The 14,523-nt window shown below is 38.6% G+C and overlaps 1 protein-coding gene across 1 annotated transcript; it reads right to left on the bottom strand.

The window, feature by feature from the left end:
• Positions 1-360: 360 nt before the first annotated feature.
• Positions 361-6,996, bottom strand: LOC103152759 (keratin, type I cytoskeletal 18-like). Its single transcript, XM_007573360.2, has 7 exons — positions 6,435-6,996; positions 4,153-4,235; positions 3,601-3,757; positions 1,660-1,824; positions 1,427-1,552; positions 1,011-1,231; positions 361-924 (listed from the first exon to the last, which is right to left on the bottom strand). Exons 1-7 carry the CDS (start codon positions 6,879-6,881, stop codon positions 807-809), a joined length of 1,317 nt encoding a protein of 438 aa, XP_007573422.1. The 5' UTR covers positions 6,882-6,996; the 3' UTR covers positions 361-806.
• Between the last annotated feature and the right edge of the window lie 7,527 nt (positions 6,997-14,523).

Raw genomic sequence — 14,523 nt, forward strand, 5'->3', positions numbered from 1 at the left:
AGTGGAAGAGTTTATTCTGGCAGAGATGTTCTACTAACAGGCCAAGAAAAACAATGCCAGATGGCTCAAAGGGCCCGTCGTTACCCAAACGTCTGTTCTCTACTTTGGAGGCTTTAAACCTCTTAAAAGTTAACCTTCCTGCAATTGTGTGATTTTTATTTTTGCAGTATGAATCTCCACAGAATTGGTCTTATGGAAAGTAAATGCAGAGATCATCAGTGAACAAAGTGAAGGATATGATGCTTATCATACAGGAACTCTAGGAGGCCCATTTTTTATTACTTTGACTGCTTACAATTGTAACTCAAAGCAAAAGACCCTTTGATAGTGTGGAAGAAATAACACAGTTTGACATTCAGAGTTTTCTCAAAAGGACTTTATTGAAATGTTTAATCACCACAGAGCAGCAGGCAGACCAAATTGGGAAAAAGAAAAACCAAAGACAAAAACATGTATTTTGAAATTGCTTTTAATTGGACTCTTTTCAATTTTAAATTTTTCTGAATTTGTTTGTTTCTTGATAGATTGACAAAATCTTGCGAACTGTTGTAAATATCTAAAGGACAGCAAAAAATGACATAAATAAACCAAGATTAAATAAATAACGGATGATTTTGTTTTCCTCTCATCCAATTTCCATCAGCCTCTGCAACAACTGTTTGACCTGGGAGTGAAGTTTAACAAAGAGCTTCAGATCTTATGAGTATCTCTTTGATTATAAAATTTGATAAATTTATAAAAACAAATACTTTGCTAACTGTCTTCTTGTTTTAGTGTTTGTTGGGCGTTTCAGTCGCATGGTGTGATTAAAGGTCCTTCGTTTCTGTGCTGGAGGAGACCACTTTCCCGTCCACCAGGGTCTGCGTGACGGTCATTACTTTGGTCTTGGTCATTGTTTTCTGCTCTTCTAAGGCATCCTGAAGCCTAGAGGAAAACATCAAATTTCCATTAGTCTCTATAAATTTGTTGAAGTAGGGTTTTTCGATGGTTTGCGCAAACATTTTACTCACTTGAAGTCTCCACCGTCCAGCAGCCGCCTGTATGTTGCAATCTCTGCCTCCAGCTTCATCTTTGTGTTCAGCAGGGCCTCGTAATCCTGTGATTGCAGCTGGATCTGGTTCCTCAGCTGTGTGAGCTCCGCCTCCAGGCCCAGGAGAACAGCATTAAGGGACTCTACCTCCATGTTGTAGCGCAACTCTGTGTCTCTCAGCGTACCCTCCAGAGAGATTTTCTGTAAGGACAATGAAAGGTTTAAAAGGGTTTACACGTTTACAGCTTACTCTGCAGTGATGGTGATCATCAGAGTGTAAAGCTTGTGTCAACAACGTAAAGGCGAGCAACCTGAAGAGAGTGTGCTGACTTGGACATTGTTGTGAGGAAGGACAAGCTTGTGTTGAGGTAAATGTGCTGACTGCAGGCTTCTTACCAGGCTCTTCTGTGACTCCAGTTCAATCTCCAGGGTTTGTATCTGTCTGCGCAAGTCGTTCACCTCTGTCTGGGCACCCTTGAGGGCCTCTGTGTTCTGTGTCACCTGTGTCTGAACTTCTACAATCTGAAATTAAAAGATGTGTTAATCACTTGATCATTGATTAAAGGAGAAAATCTTTCTTGAGTAAAGGCAGCTTTTTTCTTTCTTTTTTTTTTTTTTAAATAATTTACCTGAGATTCATGCCACGCTTTGAGGTCCTCCTGGTTCTTCTTTGCCATCTTTTCGTACTTAGCCCTAATTTCTGCCATGATCTGGGCCAGATCTTGACCTTTTGGAGCGTCGACATCTACATGAACACCAGACTGGGCTATCTGGTTACGAAGCTCCATGACTTCCTAAAAGCAACACAAAAATGGACACAAGTATAATTAGTAAACCCTAGGACTGTAATAATGAGACCAGCTCAATAAACCAATACTTGATGTGAATAGGACAAGATTCTAGCAATATTTCAGGGAAAATTGAACGTCTTTATATTTTTACAAACAATATAAGGCCTAATTCAGGTGACAGTGACTCAGATAGTAGGAGTTCATCGTCTAACCAGTGATTAATGGTTCAAACCCCCACTCTGTCCTTCTTGTCATTGTCTTTGGGGAAGACAGTTCACCTGTTTTGCCTGCTGGTGATGGTCAAAGGGCCCTGCGGTTGTATGGTAAGCTTACAATGTAGCTACAATGTAACTTTCCATAACAAGTGTGTAAATGGGTGAATGACTGAATGTAGTGTGAAGCAGAGTCCTCTGACTTGATAAAGCGCTACACAAGTACCATTTGCCATAGTTTATGCCTTCTTGTTTGCTCAACTATCCACCAAGCAATAGATCCTCCATCTAATTTATCTGCTCTGTAGGATCAGTTAGATTTTCCAGCCCAGATATTTGTGAATAGGTTAATATATTAAAGGTTTTATGAATCTCCAGTGGTATTTTAGAAAATGTGAAAGATTCTGTTTAGTGTAGACTTTTTCAGTTCAAATCAGATCAGATTTTAGGAGATTAAATGAAGTCCAGACTCAAAAAATCCCTCAAAAAACATTGAAGTTGCATTCATTCTTGTCAGTATGAAGTACACAGGTGGGATTTTAGTGGCAAGAAGCCCATAGCCAATTCATTGACACAGTATAAATGCTAATACCAAGAACTTCCAAAAACCTACCACCTGCTAAGATGGTGAAGTGAAGGGCTTCGTTCAAGGCTAATAATGTCACCAGGTTTTTATTGTTCAACTCAAGTACTGCTTCCTCTCTTTGTACAAAATTAGAGTTCTGCAGTAGAAATCCAGGATCACCAGCTTAAAGCATACATCTTTACATTCAGGGCATCTAGTAATGGCTTAAACGTAGTAAGAACAAAAATATATACCTACAGCAACATGAGGGCAATGCACCACACAGACATCACTTTAATAGCAAATAACCAGGCTTTTTTTTTTTAGATCTACTAGTTTTATGTTTTGCTTGGGTTTTTTTTTTATTTCTGTTTACCAAGAGTTATTTTCATTTTTGATCTTGTTTGGCTTCTCAGAAATGCACAAACAAATCAATATTTAACTTACTGCAAAGCAAGCACAATGGATGACTGGTGAACTATGACCTGTCTGTGACTCCTGGCCTCCTCTAAGCCATAATCGTATGCTATGGCCAGATAAATATACAGGAGTCATATCTAAATCTTTGTCTGGGTACGTAAATAGTTAGTTTAATACTTTCCTCAGTAAACAAATGGCTGTGTTTTGGCTTCTCTGCTCGAATCCCAATCATTTTAATTCTGCGGTGCTGTCTGTTTCCAAGTATGGACTGTAAGGAATTTTATGAGGCGGCTTCCCACAGAATTCACACACAGATATTTTAGATGTCTTAGTGTATTTAAACATGGAGTTTTCTCACGCCTGTTTTTAAGAACGCCCTGCAGTCCGATAAGCTGACCAAATGACATCTCTGTGTGCTATAGGTAAATAGCTAAAGCGGGAGTTAAGATGAGCGTGTGTGCAAATATTTATCCAGATACCTCAAGGGTGTGAACCTTTGCTCAAGTGTTTTCAGGACTATTTCTTGAAGTATGTTTGTGCAGTGCAGTGGCATAGCTGGAATAGTGTTGGCTTTAAACTCACATTTTCATGGTTCTTTTTGAGGTGGATGAGCTCTTCTTTCAGGGCTTCGATCTCACTCTCCAGGTTCATGCGGCTCAGGTTGGTGTCATCGATGAGTTTCCTCAGACCGATGATGTCGGCCTCCACAGACTGACGAATGGCCAGCTCAGACTCGTATCTGAAAAATGCACAACCACAAACAGCATATCAGATAACAAATTGTCATCAGAAATATCTTGTGTTATGGAACGCTGTCATGTAGTCAAGGATCAAATCTCTTTTGTGTTTGTTTCTTTAGGACTGAATGTACACAAATTTTCGAGGTCAGCATTCAATTCTGCTGCCGCTAGCCAGCTGTGTTTGCTTACGTCTATGACACAACTGTAGCGTCTCCGCCACATATGATGCAAGGGTGCTGATTTATGACTACGAAACAAATGACTGCCTCCTTAGATCATGACAGGATTTATTCATTGCACTACCCAGACCCATTCTGTAGTAAAACAGGGTGTGTGCCCACAGATGTCTGCCTTTGTGTTTTACAATATTAGCGGTATAGCAGGCGGGTCTTACTTTACTCTGAAGTCATCGGCTGCCAGACGAGCATTGTCGATGTTGAGAACCAGTCGGGCATTGTCGGTGGTTGCATCAAAAATCTGGAAAATGTTAAAACAAATCTTAATACATCTTAGAGTTAAAGAAATAAGACGCCAAAAAAAAAAAAACTCAAAAAAGAAAAAAAAAAAATTAGAGTTAAAGAAATAAGACGCCAAAAAAAAAAAAACTCAAAAAAGAAAAAAAACATACCACTTATCCTATTCAGCACAATAATCTGATTTGTAGGTACTTTTTCATTTTACATTAATTTGAAACTAGCTAAGCTAAGCCAAGCTAAGGTCTGATTAAAGTTAAAAAGTATTACGCCTACTCGGAGCTAACCTAAGGTAGGAGGAGAATTACAACTAACTTAGATAAAATAGCTATATAAAGGGCTTTAACTAACATTGGTAGGAAAATGGCTAAGCTAGCTTGTTTTCTTACTATTAAGCAAACCACGGCTAGCAGCACTCAAGTAGCTAAACATAACACAATTTTTTAAATGGTCTTGCAATATCTCTTTGATAATTGCTTTTGAAAATTGTATTAAAACCTTTAAGTATTCCGACTAGAAGCTAAGCTTAGAAGGTAATGTAAAAAAAAAAAAAGTTTTACTGGTTCTACTGTACATTTATGATAAGCCAGGCAAGATACCTGCTGAGAGCAGCAACAGAAGCTGTTAAATATTAAACATGAGACACATTTTTACAACTGTACTGGTTGAAATATTGAGAAATATTGAAAACTTAAAAATATATTCTGACACATCAAACAAAACATCAACTTTAAACTAAAGGATCATAAAATTTGCTTATTTCATAAACCTACAAGGGGATTAGGGAGAAAATGTCACTGCCTGTTGGTACATTCAGGGACAGTGGGAGTTAACCACTTTTAAAACCAGATGGTTTGCTTTAGCAGTCACGGTAAGGTTGATAAGGCTGGCATGAACAGCAGGTAGGCATCCAGGTGACAAAGTCCATGAGCCAATAAAAAACTGCTAGGCAGCTCTTCTGCTCCGGAGAGCAGGATCTATCCTGTTAACATTTGCATGACCCAGGTGGTGATTTGGTGGTTGTGTTTGTGTGTGCGTGTGTGCATGCGTGTGTGGGTGTGTGTGCTTGTCCACTCTTGTGATTGTGTGTGTATGTGGGTTTCTCCAAGGATAGTTGACTTTGTGTGTTGGTCTGGTTTAGCTTTGCTGTGACAGTCACTGTTTTCTCAGATAAGACTGAGGTGGGAGGGCACTAACTGAGCAATTTTATGTTTTAAGCATGACAAAAAAATAGCCAACCCTTACCCCCCAATGTTTATTTCTGTAAACTTTGCTCCCTTTGTATTTGTAAAACAAACCCAGTTTAATAAGATATTTCCTGTTATGTGATTTGAAAGATAAACCCCTTTATATCATTTTTTGCTTCAGATTTTAAAAAGAGAAATTCCATTTCTGCTGACCTTGATGCTTCTGTTCTGTTGCTCAAAGGGTTAGAACGAAAGTACTTTTTGGGTTTCCCAATACTGAAGGAACCTAGCCAACACAAATGTAATGGTTTCATTAGATAAAAAACTCCTTTGACTCATTCTAACTCATTCTGATCTGTTTTTTATAGAATATGAGGTAAACATCTGTGAACCAACTACTTCTAGCTCATTATTCATTTGAGTGACAGACTTATTAGTAAGATCTTAGGCTGGCATACATAAGATAGAGATTGTCGTCTCTTGACATTCCCTTTTCTGTGTGATCTGCCTTCTTTCTGCTATTGTTCAGCTAGATACAATGAAAGAAAATGATAGTTGAAACTGTAATGAATGGGTCTGGAAGTTGACTTTTAAAGTCGGACTTTTTCCACTTTTGTTATGCTTTGGTTTCCTGTCTGTGCAATCGCTGACACTGTTACATTCCTCCTCCATACTGTTTCCGGTGGAGACTTTGGGCCCCTCTGGCATGCAGCGTAGGAATTTATTTAAAAAAAAAATGCCTTGATGCTTGTAGGAGTTGCATTTTAATAAGAAAGCAGAGCTGTTCAGTAGTTTTATCACATTTGTAATGTTAGATCTTGCAGTTTTTACTGTACTCTTTAGTCTTGATTGATTTCTTTTGAGGTCAACTCATCCCAAATCTTTCATTTCCCCAAAATCTCATTGTGGTTCCCCTCTTTCACTCTAGCAATCCATCACATATTTTCTTTTCAACACTTCTTAATAAACACATTCCCATGTCTGCCCATTTCATCTCTCCACCTTTCCCTACTTACCTTCTTCCTCAGGTCATCAATGATGGGCTGGTATTTGCTGTAGTCTCTGAAGTCAGGTCCGCTCTTCTCCAGAGCCTCTTTGATCTTTATCTCCAGCTTGTGGTTGGCCTTCTCCAGGTTCCTCACCGTCTCCAGGTAGCTTGCCAGTCGGTCATTCAGGTTCTGCATGGCGAACTTCTCATTGCCCATGATGTCTGCGCTGTTTCCGCTCACCTGGACGCTACTGGAGAACCCCCCGGCCCCGACGCCTCCTCCCATCCCGGCTCCCATCCCGGTTCCCAGGGAGCTTCTGTAGCTGGAGGACACGCTGATGCGGGAGCCGCCAGCACCGCCGTGGATGGACTGGGCCTTGTAGACAGGAGCGGAGGTGCGGGTGATGGACATGGCAGGGGCCCTGTTGCTGGTAGAGGAGCGCATGGAGTATGTAGTTTGCCTGTTAGTTTGCATGGTTGCTCTAGAGTGCTGAGACTCAGTGAGACAGACTGTGAGTCAAAGAGAGAGAGAGAGAGGCTGAGCGGGCAGAAATTGGAGCTCACAGACAAGCGGCAGGAGGAGAGGGGGAAGCCTTTAGAATATATAAGCGCGTGGACCAACAGGTCCGCCCCTCAGTCCACCCCTTAATGTCTCCTCCCTGTTTTCCAAACAGAGGTACTCAAAACCACATCGTTACACTTCTCAGCTCTCCTGAGGGATGTGAAGGGAAGTTTTGTAAGAAATAATTGACAATAATAGTTGGACATTTAGTGCAAAAAAAATAAAATAAAATAAAATAAAATTCATGGCTTGTTTTAGTTTATTTAATCATTATTGATTTAGAAAGAATTTTAACATGATTGATGCCTTCTCATAATGGCATGCATTGTACCAGTTACAGATGTGAGTATAGAAAATACTAAAATTAAGAAAAAATGTTAACAAGTTAACATGAATGGTAATTTGTTGGATGATGCTATGGATGAGTATAAAATTAAGTTCATACTTCTACATTGCAAAATCACAAAATTATGCCAAACATTTTGGGTCTAGTGCAAATAACTTAATACACTTGAAATAAGACAAAACTAACTCACAAGTAACTTTTCAGCAAGATACGAGTTTATTTTAAGTCAACAATTCCTTAGTACTGATGAAAAATGACTACTTCCATTGGGATAATATTTCACTTATAACATTGGAAAAATATCTAGTTATAAGTGAACTAATCTAATCTAATACTTTTTCTGTTTATATAATTGAGTTTACTTTTGTTTTAAACTACTTCCAATGAGGTCAAACTCAAACCACTGACATATTTAATCTGGTCCAAATATGCTGGAGTTATAAAAACTCACTTTAAATTAAAAAATGTTTCACTTTACTTAACCAATAACAACCATGTTGGTGTTATTACACTGTAATGTCACACACCCTCCACCCTAATTTTAGGGAATTTCACTCACCTAATTTCATCACCCCACACAGTGGACTGGATGAGGTCATGTCACTCATGGTGAGACAACTATTTCAACTGAAACAAGCAATTACTCTACATGTCATCAACTGGTTTGTACTCATCTCTTACTGCGACATCTTAAACTGTCTGAAGAATTGCATCATGTCTGACAAATTAATCCAACATAAACTGTAATGTGTGTTTGAAGCATAGTTTTGTTCCAGATGTTCTGTGCACACTGTTTGTTGTCTGTGTCTCAGAGCCGGATGTCTGTCCGATTGCCCCCCACCCCCTTTCCATAAAGGATACGGTCAAACAAAGGAACAATTCCACAGACTGTTAGTAGATACCTGAGAACAATGACTTTCTGCAGCAGTAAACATATTTCAGGGGCCCTCCTGTTGCTTTTTAACACAAGCACATTCCAAGGACTCACTAAACTACTTTGCCTGTAACAAAGATTAAAATCTGATGTGTTTTGGGGGGTTTTGGGCCTCTGCAGTTTTTCCTATAGTGCATGTTTGAGGGCTACAAAAACTGGGTGTTTTATAACACACCTATCTGTCACCACTGTTTCAAAATCACTTCAAGCTATTAAGCAATGACAATACGTATGATTTGGAAATAGAAATGTCTTTCCACACATTGTGTGATGAGTTGGTAAAAACTTGTCCTAAGAAAACATTTTAGCTTAACTGTTTTACTTTTCAGTCAAATCTTTCCTTAGTTTTCTTTTTATTTTCATGAAGAGACATGCAGCCGGATATTAAAACACAAGGTCCTCCTGATTAAATTGAAACCATTCTTGTGCCATCATTGAGAATGAAAACAACAGATTCCTGTAAAGCAAAACCATGAAGTCAGTGCATGAGAAAATGCTTTGAAAGGCGATGTATTAACACCACAGCTAAAGCCAAAATTTCTATTCTTGTCTTTATTTGGGAGCAATTAGAGTTGCTTAAAGTAGTAACGGGATGAATTAAAGATTTAAAAAATGACTTTTTTAAATGGATAATTATCAGTTTTCTCTCAATTTTCAGACAATAGCGACATCAGTCACGCTAGGTCCTTTAACAGAGAAGCATTTAGTGCATTTTTTTGGTTCATTTCGTCTGGTCTGTAAGGCTGCCACACCTAGCAAAACAAACATTAAGCTAAGAGGAAGATAACGAGTGTAAAAGAGATCATGTCGTGATGAACGATGGAGATTAGCCTGCCTCTGTAAGCTTTTCTTTGTGACAGAGAGGGGGTTTTAAAGAGTCTTTTAAAAGAAAATATATCGGCCTTTCGAGCTTACTCAGTAAGAAATCCCTTACTTGTATAACAAAATAAAAGCAGAAGTACACTGAAGTTTAAGAGTTTTTGTTTTTTTTAGGAATTAGCATCAGTGGAGAGCAGCACTATTCCATTTTTATTTCTCCATTTATGTTCAATGGAGAAATAAATATCCAAGAAATATTTTGACATTTCAACTGATGCTAAATGATATCATCACCTAATATTTACAAAGGGCTATGTGCATGTTATTAATCTGGTAGCAGAGATAACATCTGGAGATTAGCAATTAGTGAGTAAAACACATTCTAAATATCCATAATTACAAATCAGCTTTTGTTTCAATGTTTTTATGTTTATTTATAGTTATTTTTGTTTCATTTTTTGTTTTAGTCTTTTAAATATGATGATTGTTGGGAATCTGCACTTTATAAACAGATGGAACCAAAAGACTTTAAAGGCTGGCTTGTGCTTTAGCCCTGTTGTCCACTGAGGTACCTACAAAAAGACACTAATACATCATTATTAGGACCAAGACTGTAACTTATTATTTTAATTAATTAATTAAATAGATTTTAATGCATTCATGTTTTTAATGGAATTAGTTTTTTTTTTACATAAAAAGGTTGATAACTCCTCACACATGATGAATATTCATATAATGGAGAAAACTTTCAAGTCTAAAATAGTGAATTGAATATTTTGGTTTTTCACTCTGACTAAAATCTGTCCTCACAGAAACAGTCCCTCAGTAAAACATGATACCTGGTAAGATAAAACAGAGAATCTTGTCTTGATTTTTTTTTTTTTTTTTTTATAACTTTAGGATGAGACATACAAATGTAGTTATCTTTTAAACTGCCTCTTGACTCAAAGTGAAGATTAAATAGAAAATCTATTTAATCTAGAAGTCACAAGATAGTCTCAACTGATGAATCACAGATCCCGTCAATGGGATATTCACCTAAAAAGGTTATCACTTTTTTATTTGGACAGTCATGTTTGGTCACAACGGGAGCATTTGATGTTAATACGACCTAATGTAATCATTTACAACATAAATTGGCTCACAGCTGACGTCTGATTGCATGTTGAAACCTTTACTGGTAGAGGCTGCCTTTTCTGGTATTAGTTGTGTGGGACCGTGGAGCTGTTTTTCTCATCCCTTTTTCTTGGAGGCCCCACATTCGTCTCCAGAACACCCACAGAAAATCTGCAAAATCTGAAGCAGGCTTATGCGAAACAAAGAATGAATAGTCAGAAATCTCCTTTACAGATCCAGCCAAGAGACTGTCAAGCTTCAAGTCCTGGGTGAAAAGCTGGCTGACCTTTTGGCTGTTTTTCTCTCAACACATCATTCATTAGTGGCAAAAACCATCAGAGGTTATTTCCGTGAGGCTTCTGCTGAAGAAGTGCTTTCACAGAGACCGTCAGTTGTAACTCACTCACACATTTCTTCCCTCATTTTCACCTCAGAGCTATCGGATGAGACAGTTTGTCTCTGGGAAGTAATGCGAGAATATGCAGCATACCTCACACGGCTGTGTTTCCATTCACAGCATAATTACACAATTAGACATTTCGAACATAAATTTGCTCAATGGAAAGGTGGCAATTTTGAAAAAATAAAAAAGTTTTACCACTAGGATGAGATGTTTTTTTTTTGTTTGTTTGTATCAAAATTGGTTTATTCCACAAAACTGGAAAGGAAATACTTTTTTCGTATCCCAGGAGTCACATGATCCAACAGCCGGATGTTGCAACTGGTGCAAGCAACACAGAAGAAGACAACAGGAAGTTATTGAATTGTGTTTTGTTTTTTTTTTTTGTTTTTTTGACATTAGCAGAAGATGGACAAAGATTTGGACACATTTGGAATGGAAACGCAGCTGGTAGCATTGTGGGATGACAAAGACCTTAAGAAGCTCATGATGACTCACTGGAGGAGTGGACACGCATACACACACACACACACACACACACACGCATACATATATACGGACACTTGGGTGTAGACAATTTGCAGGTGTGTGGAACATTCCAACCAGGTGCAGTGGCCCAATGTCGAGAAAAGTTGAATCACTGATCAGAGTTCTGTTATCGACGAACCGTCTGTGTTGGCATTCCAGGATGTTTGTGAGAAAATGACAAAAACAGACATGATGTCACGGAGTGTTTTCCAGATTCCTTCTGATTAAAGGGGAAAGCTGATTCCTGTCACTGTTATCCTTCATGTCTGTCAGGGCAGATAAGGCCCCCAGGTGCCAAATACCAGACAAAGTCACTATGCTTTTTAACAGAGTTTATATGAATGGGTATGTTTCACAAAGGTGCAAATGAAAGAGACGGCTCGATCTAGTAAAAGCGTGCCAGCTGTTAACGTTGTTTAGCACATGGCTGTCACAGGTTAGATCAGGGTGTTATCTTAGCTGAAAGCCTCTCTGTTTACTGGAATGGGATGGGAGGGACAGATGAGTCAAAGGTCAAGAGTCAGGGGGTCTGCTTAGAGTCAAGCCAGGACATAGAGTATGTGGTCTGCAGGGTGGAACACTGGTCAAAAAAATGACAAATATGTGAAAGCAGGGTGGGATGTTCCCATCACATGACAGATGAATTAATAAATGAAGACAGAACAACAAATAGGATTAAACAAACAGCATTAGAGGAAGTTCAGAAAAAAAGCTGCATTTTTTTATTTACAGTTTCTTCTTTTTTATGTTTAAGTCTCTTTTCTTAATTGATGTTTGACTTTACATACCTTTTTTATTCTATTATTTAAAACATGTATTACTGTCATATGCCCTAATCATAAACCAATTTTTGTTTGTTTATTCTTACCGTTGGTAAAAAGCAAATGAGCAAAAACTGATTTATTTAAGTAAGGTTAAACAATGTAAAATCTACCCCACTATGTGCATAATCAGACATACATTTTATTGGTTAAACTCTTGTATTTGTACTCTTGTTTTTTAAAAATGTACTGTTTAAGTTAGATTCAAACTTTAGTCGAGTCCAGTAAAGTTTGTCAGTATAACACATTCCAGTTTGCATGGATGAGTTTCTCTAGAGTCCTCTAATCCTGGAAATGTTCTTCTGCTGATAGAAGCCTGACTTTGTAACTGTCTTTATATGACCCTGAAGGTTCAGGTTAGAGTCCATTACAATGCCCAGATTTCGGGCCTGAACTCTGGTTTCCAGCTGTAATGACTGAAGCTGTGTGTTGACACTAGATCATTCCTCTCTAGGTTCAAATATAATAACTTCGGTTTTGTTTCTGTTCAGCTGGAGAGAGTTATGGCACATCATTGATTTGCTTTAAGCATCTGTTTAGTGCTTCGATGGGTTCAGAGTTACCTGTTGACATTGGAATGTAAAGCTGTGTATCATCAGCTGTGTATAATTGTGGTAACTAATCTTACTTGTTAAAACCTGAGCTAGCTGGAGCATGTAGTTATTGTTCTGACCTCTGTGACTTGGTCTGTTGCAGTAATGGAAAATCTCTTCTTGTAAAGGAACATCTTCCTTTACAAGAAGACGTTCTGGTAAAGGAAGACAAGAACATTTTCCTTTGGTCTTGACCTTTGAAAGCTTTCACTTCATAAAGTTGAATTTTTAATCTGCTGAGAGCTGTGAGAGACCATTTAACATGAGCCAAGTTATTCTGCCATCGCAACAGGTCTGAAATGGGGATGTCACATGAGATATTAAGAATACCACACAGAACGGTTTTTACAGTTGCTTCTATAATGACTGGAAATTCAAGGTGATAAGAGAAAAAAGAGGAAAGAAAGTCATACTGAAGCTTAAAAATGCTGAAACTGCTTGATTCTGAGGTCAGGGTGGAGTTTGGGAGGTGTAATATGTTGAGGGCCTCAAAGTTGGGCGACTTTGGAGAAGGCCTCACTGTGAAAATGTTATGTGTAAGTTTATGCTACTTTTACTAGTCCAGGATTTGTGGTGAAACCACGTTTTTATGAAGGGAGATGTTACGCCCCTCAGAAGGCAGGCATGTAATCTACTCTGCTGAGGTCTGGGTCTAAAGGTGGAGACTTTTCTCTCTCCCTCTGCTTCAGAATGTTTGGTGTTGCTGAATTTAGTTTGTTGCTGTAGATCAGTAACATGAAGTCAGCATAAGAGAACAGCATATGTTGTTTATGCAGGGAAGAGTTGCAGAAACATTCTCACTGAGAACTTTAACAATTTCAGCAGCATATGTCAACTTGTTTCAATGTTGGACACAGACTCTCAGATGTGGGAGTAGTTCCTATAATGAGTTCAGCACATTTGCAGTTCCACCAGATGTTTGCTAATTTCTGCTGGCTAGTCGGAAGGAGCTAAGGGGGGAAGAGCTGCTCTGTGAGGCAGAAGGAGGAGCTTTGTCCTTGAAGGCGTTGCTAGGCCCACCCAGGCGTTTTCCACAGCTGAATGATTGCCTCGGGAGATTAAAGGATTTCTCAAACATGCATAAAAGAATCAAAGCAACATTCTGGGTATGTTTTTGATGAGGGAATAAGATAGTAGCATGATGTATAAAAAAAGTTGATTTTACAGAATACCCCCTCTTTAAGTAATCAAAACTCATTAGTTGTATTCGACTGTATTTAGGGGTCTCATTGTATCGTCCTTTCAAGTCATCTTGAATTACTTTGTGTTGCTCCAGCTCGTAAATCTCCAATAAAAAGTGGCACATGATGATACGCAGAAAGTTCAGCGAGGATGGATGGTTGTGGAACTAATTTCAGTCATGTAAAAAAGGCAAGAGTTAAATAAATCACCATATTTAAAGATTTTGCAACAACTTTTGGAACTGAGCAAATCTCTTGACTATTACTGATGTGTAAAGTTTTCAAGAGTCAAGAGTTTTGTGGATGTTGGATGCAGAACAGAAATGAAGAAATAGTGGATGGGAGTGTTTTGAGGAAGCAGGATGTATTTTGCTCTTAAAGAATGTGTGGGAGATGCAATGATAGAGTAAAGTTAATTTAAAGGAGGAAATCCTCTGTAATAAAACCATGACCTATTGCTCTTGAGCGATTGTGAAATCGTATCTATTATGATTTGAAATAATGCCGTAGATAAGGCTGCTGACAGGCGTGTCAGGTGTTGGTAACTACTGTGGGGTGGAGGTTTAATCATTACGATTAGCAACATTTTTCAAAACAAGCCAAGCCCAAAATCTTACGCTCCACCTAAGGAGGTCCTCTTATGGCTTCATGCTAATAACAGTTACAGTTTTGTCTCACTCAGACATTCTTTGCCACGTTGGCTCCTCCTCCCTCCCCACATTCCCGCTCAGTAATTGCTCCCAGAATTCCTCCCCGTGACGCACGGCACTCTGGAGACTTCTAAACTTGGTTCTGGCTGTGTTGCCATGGTGATGAG

This window comes from Poecilia formosa, unplaced genomic scaffold (assembly GCF_000485575.1).
Source record: "Poecilia formosa unplaced genomic scaffold, Poecilia_formosa-5.1.2 Scaffold326, whole genome shotgun sequence".
Lineage (NCBI taxonomy): Eukaryota > Metazoa > Chordata > Actinopteri > Cyprinodontiformes > Poeciliidae > Poecilia > Poecilia formosa.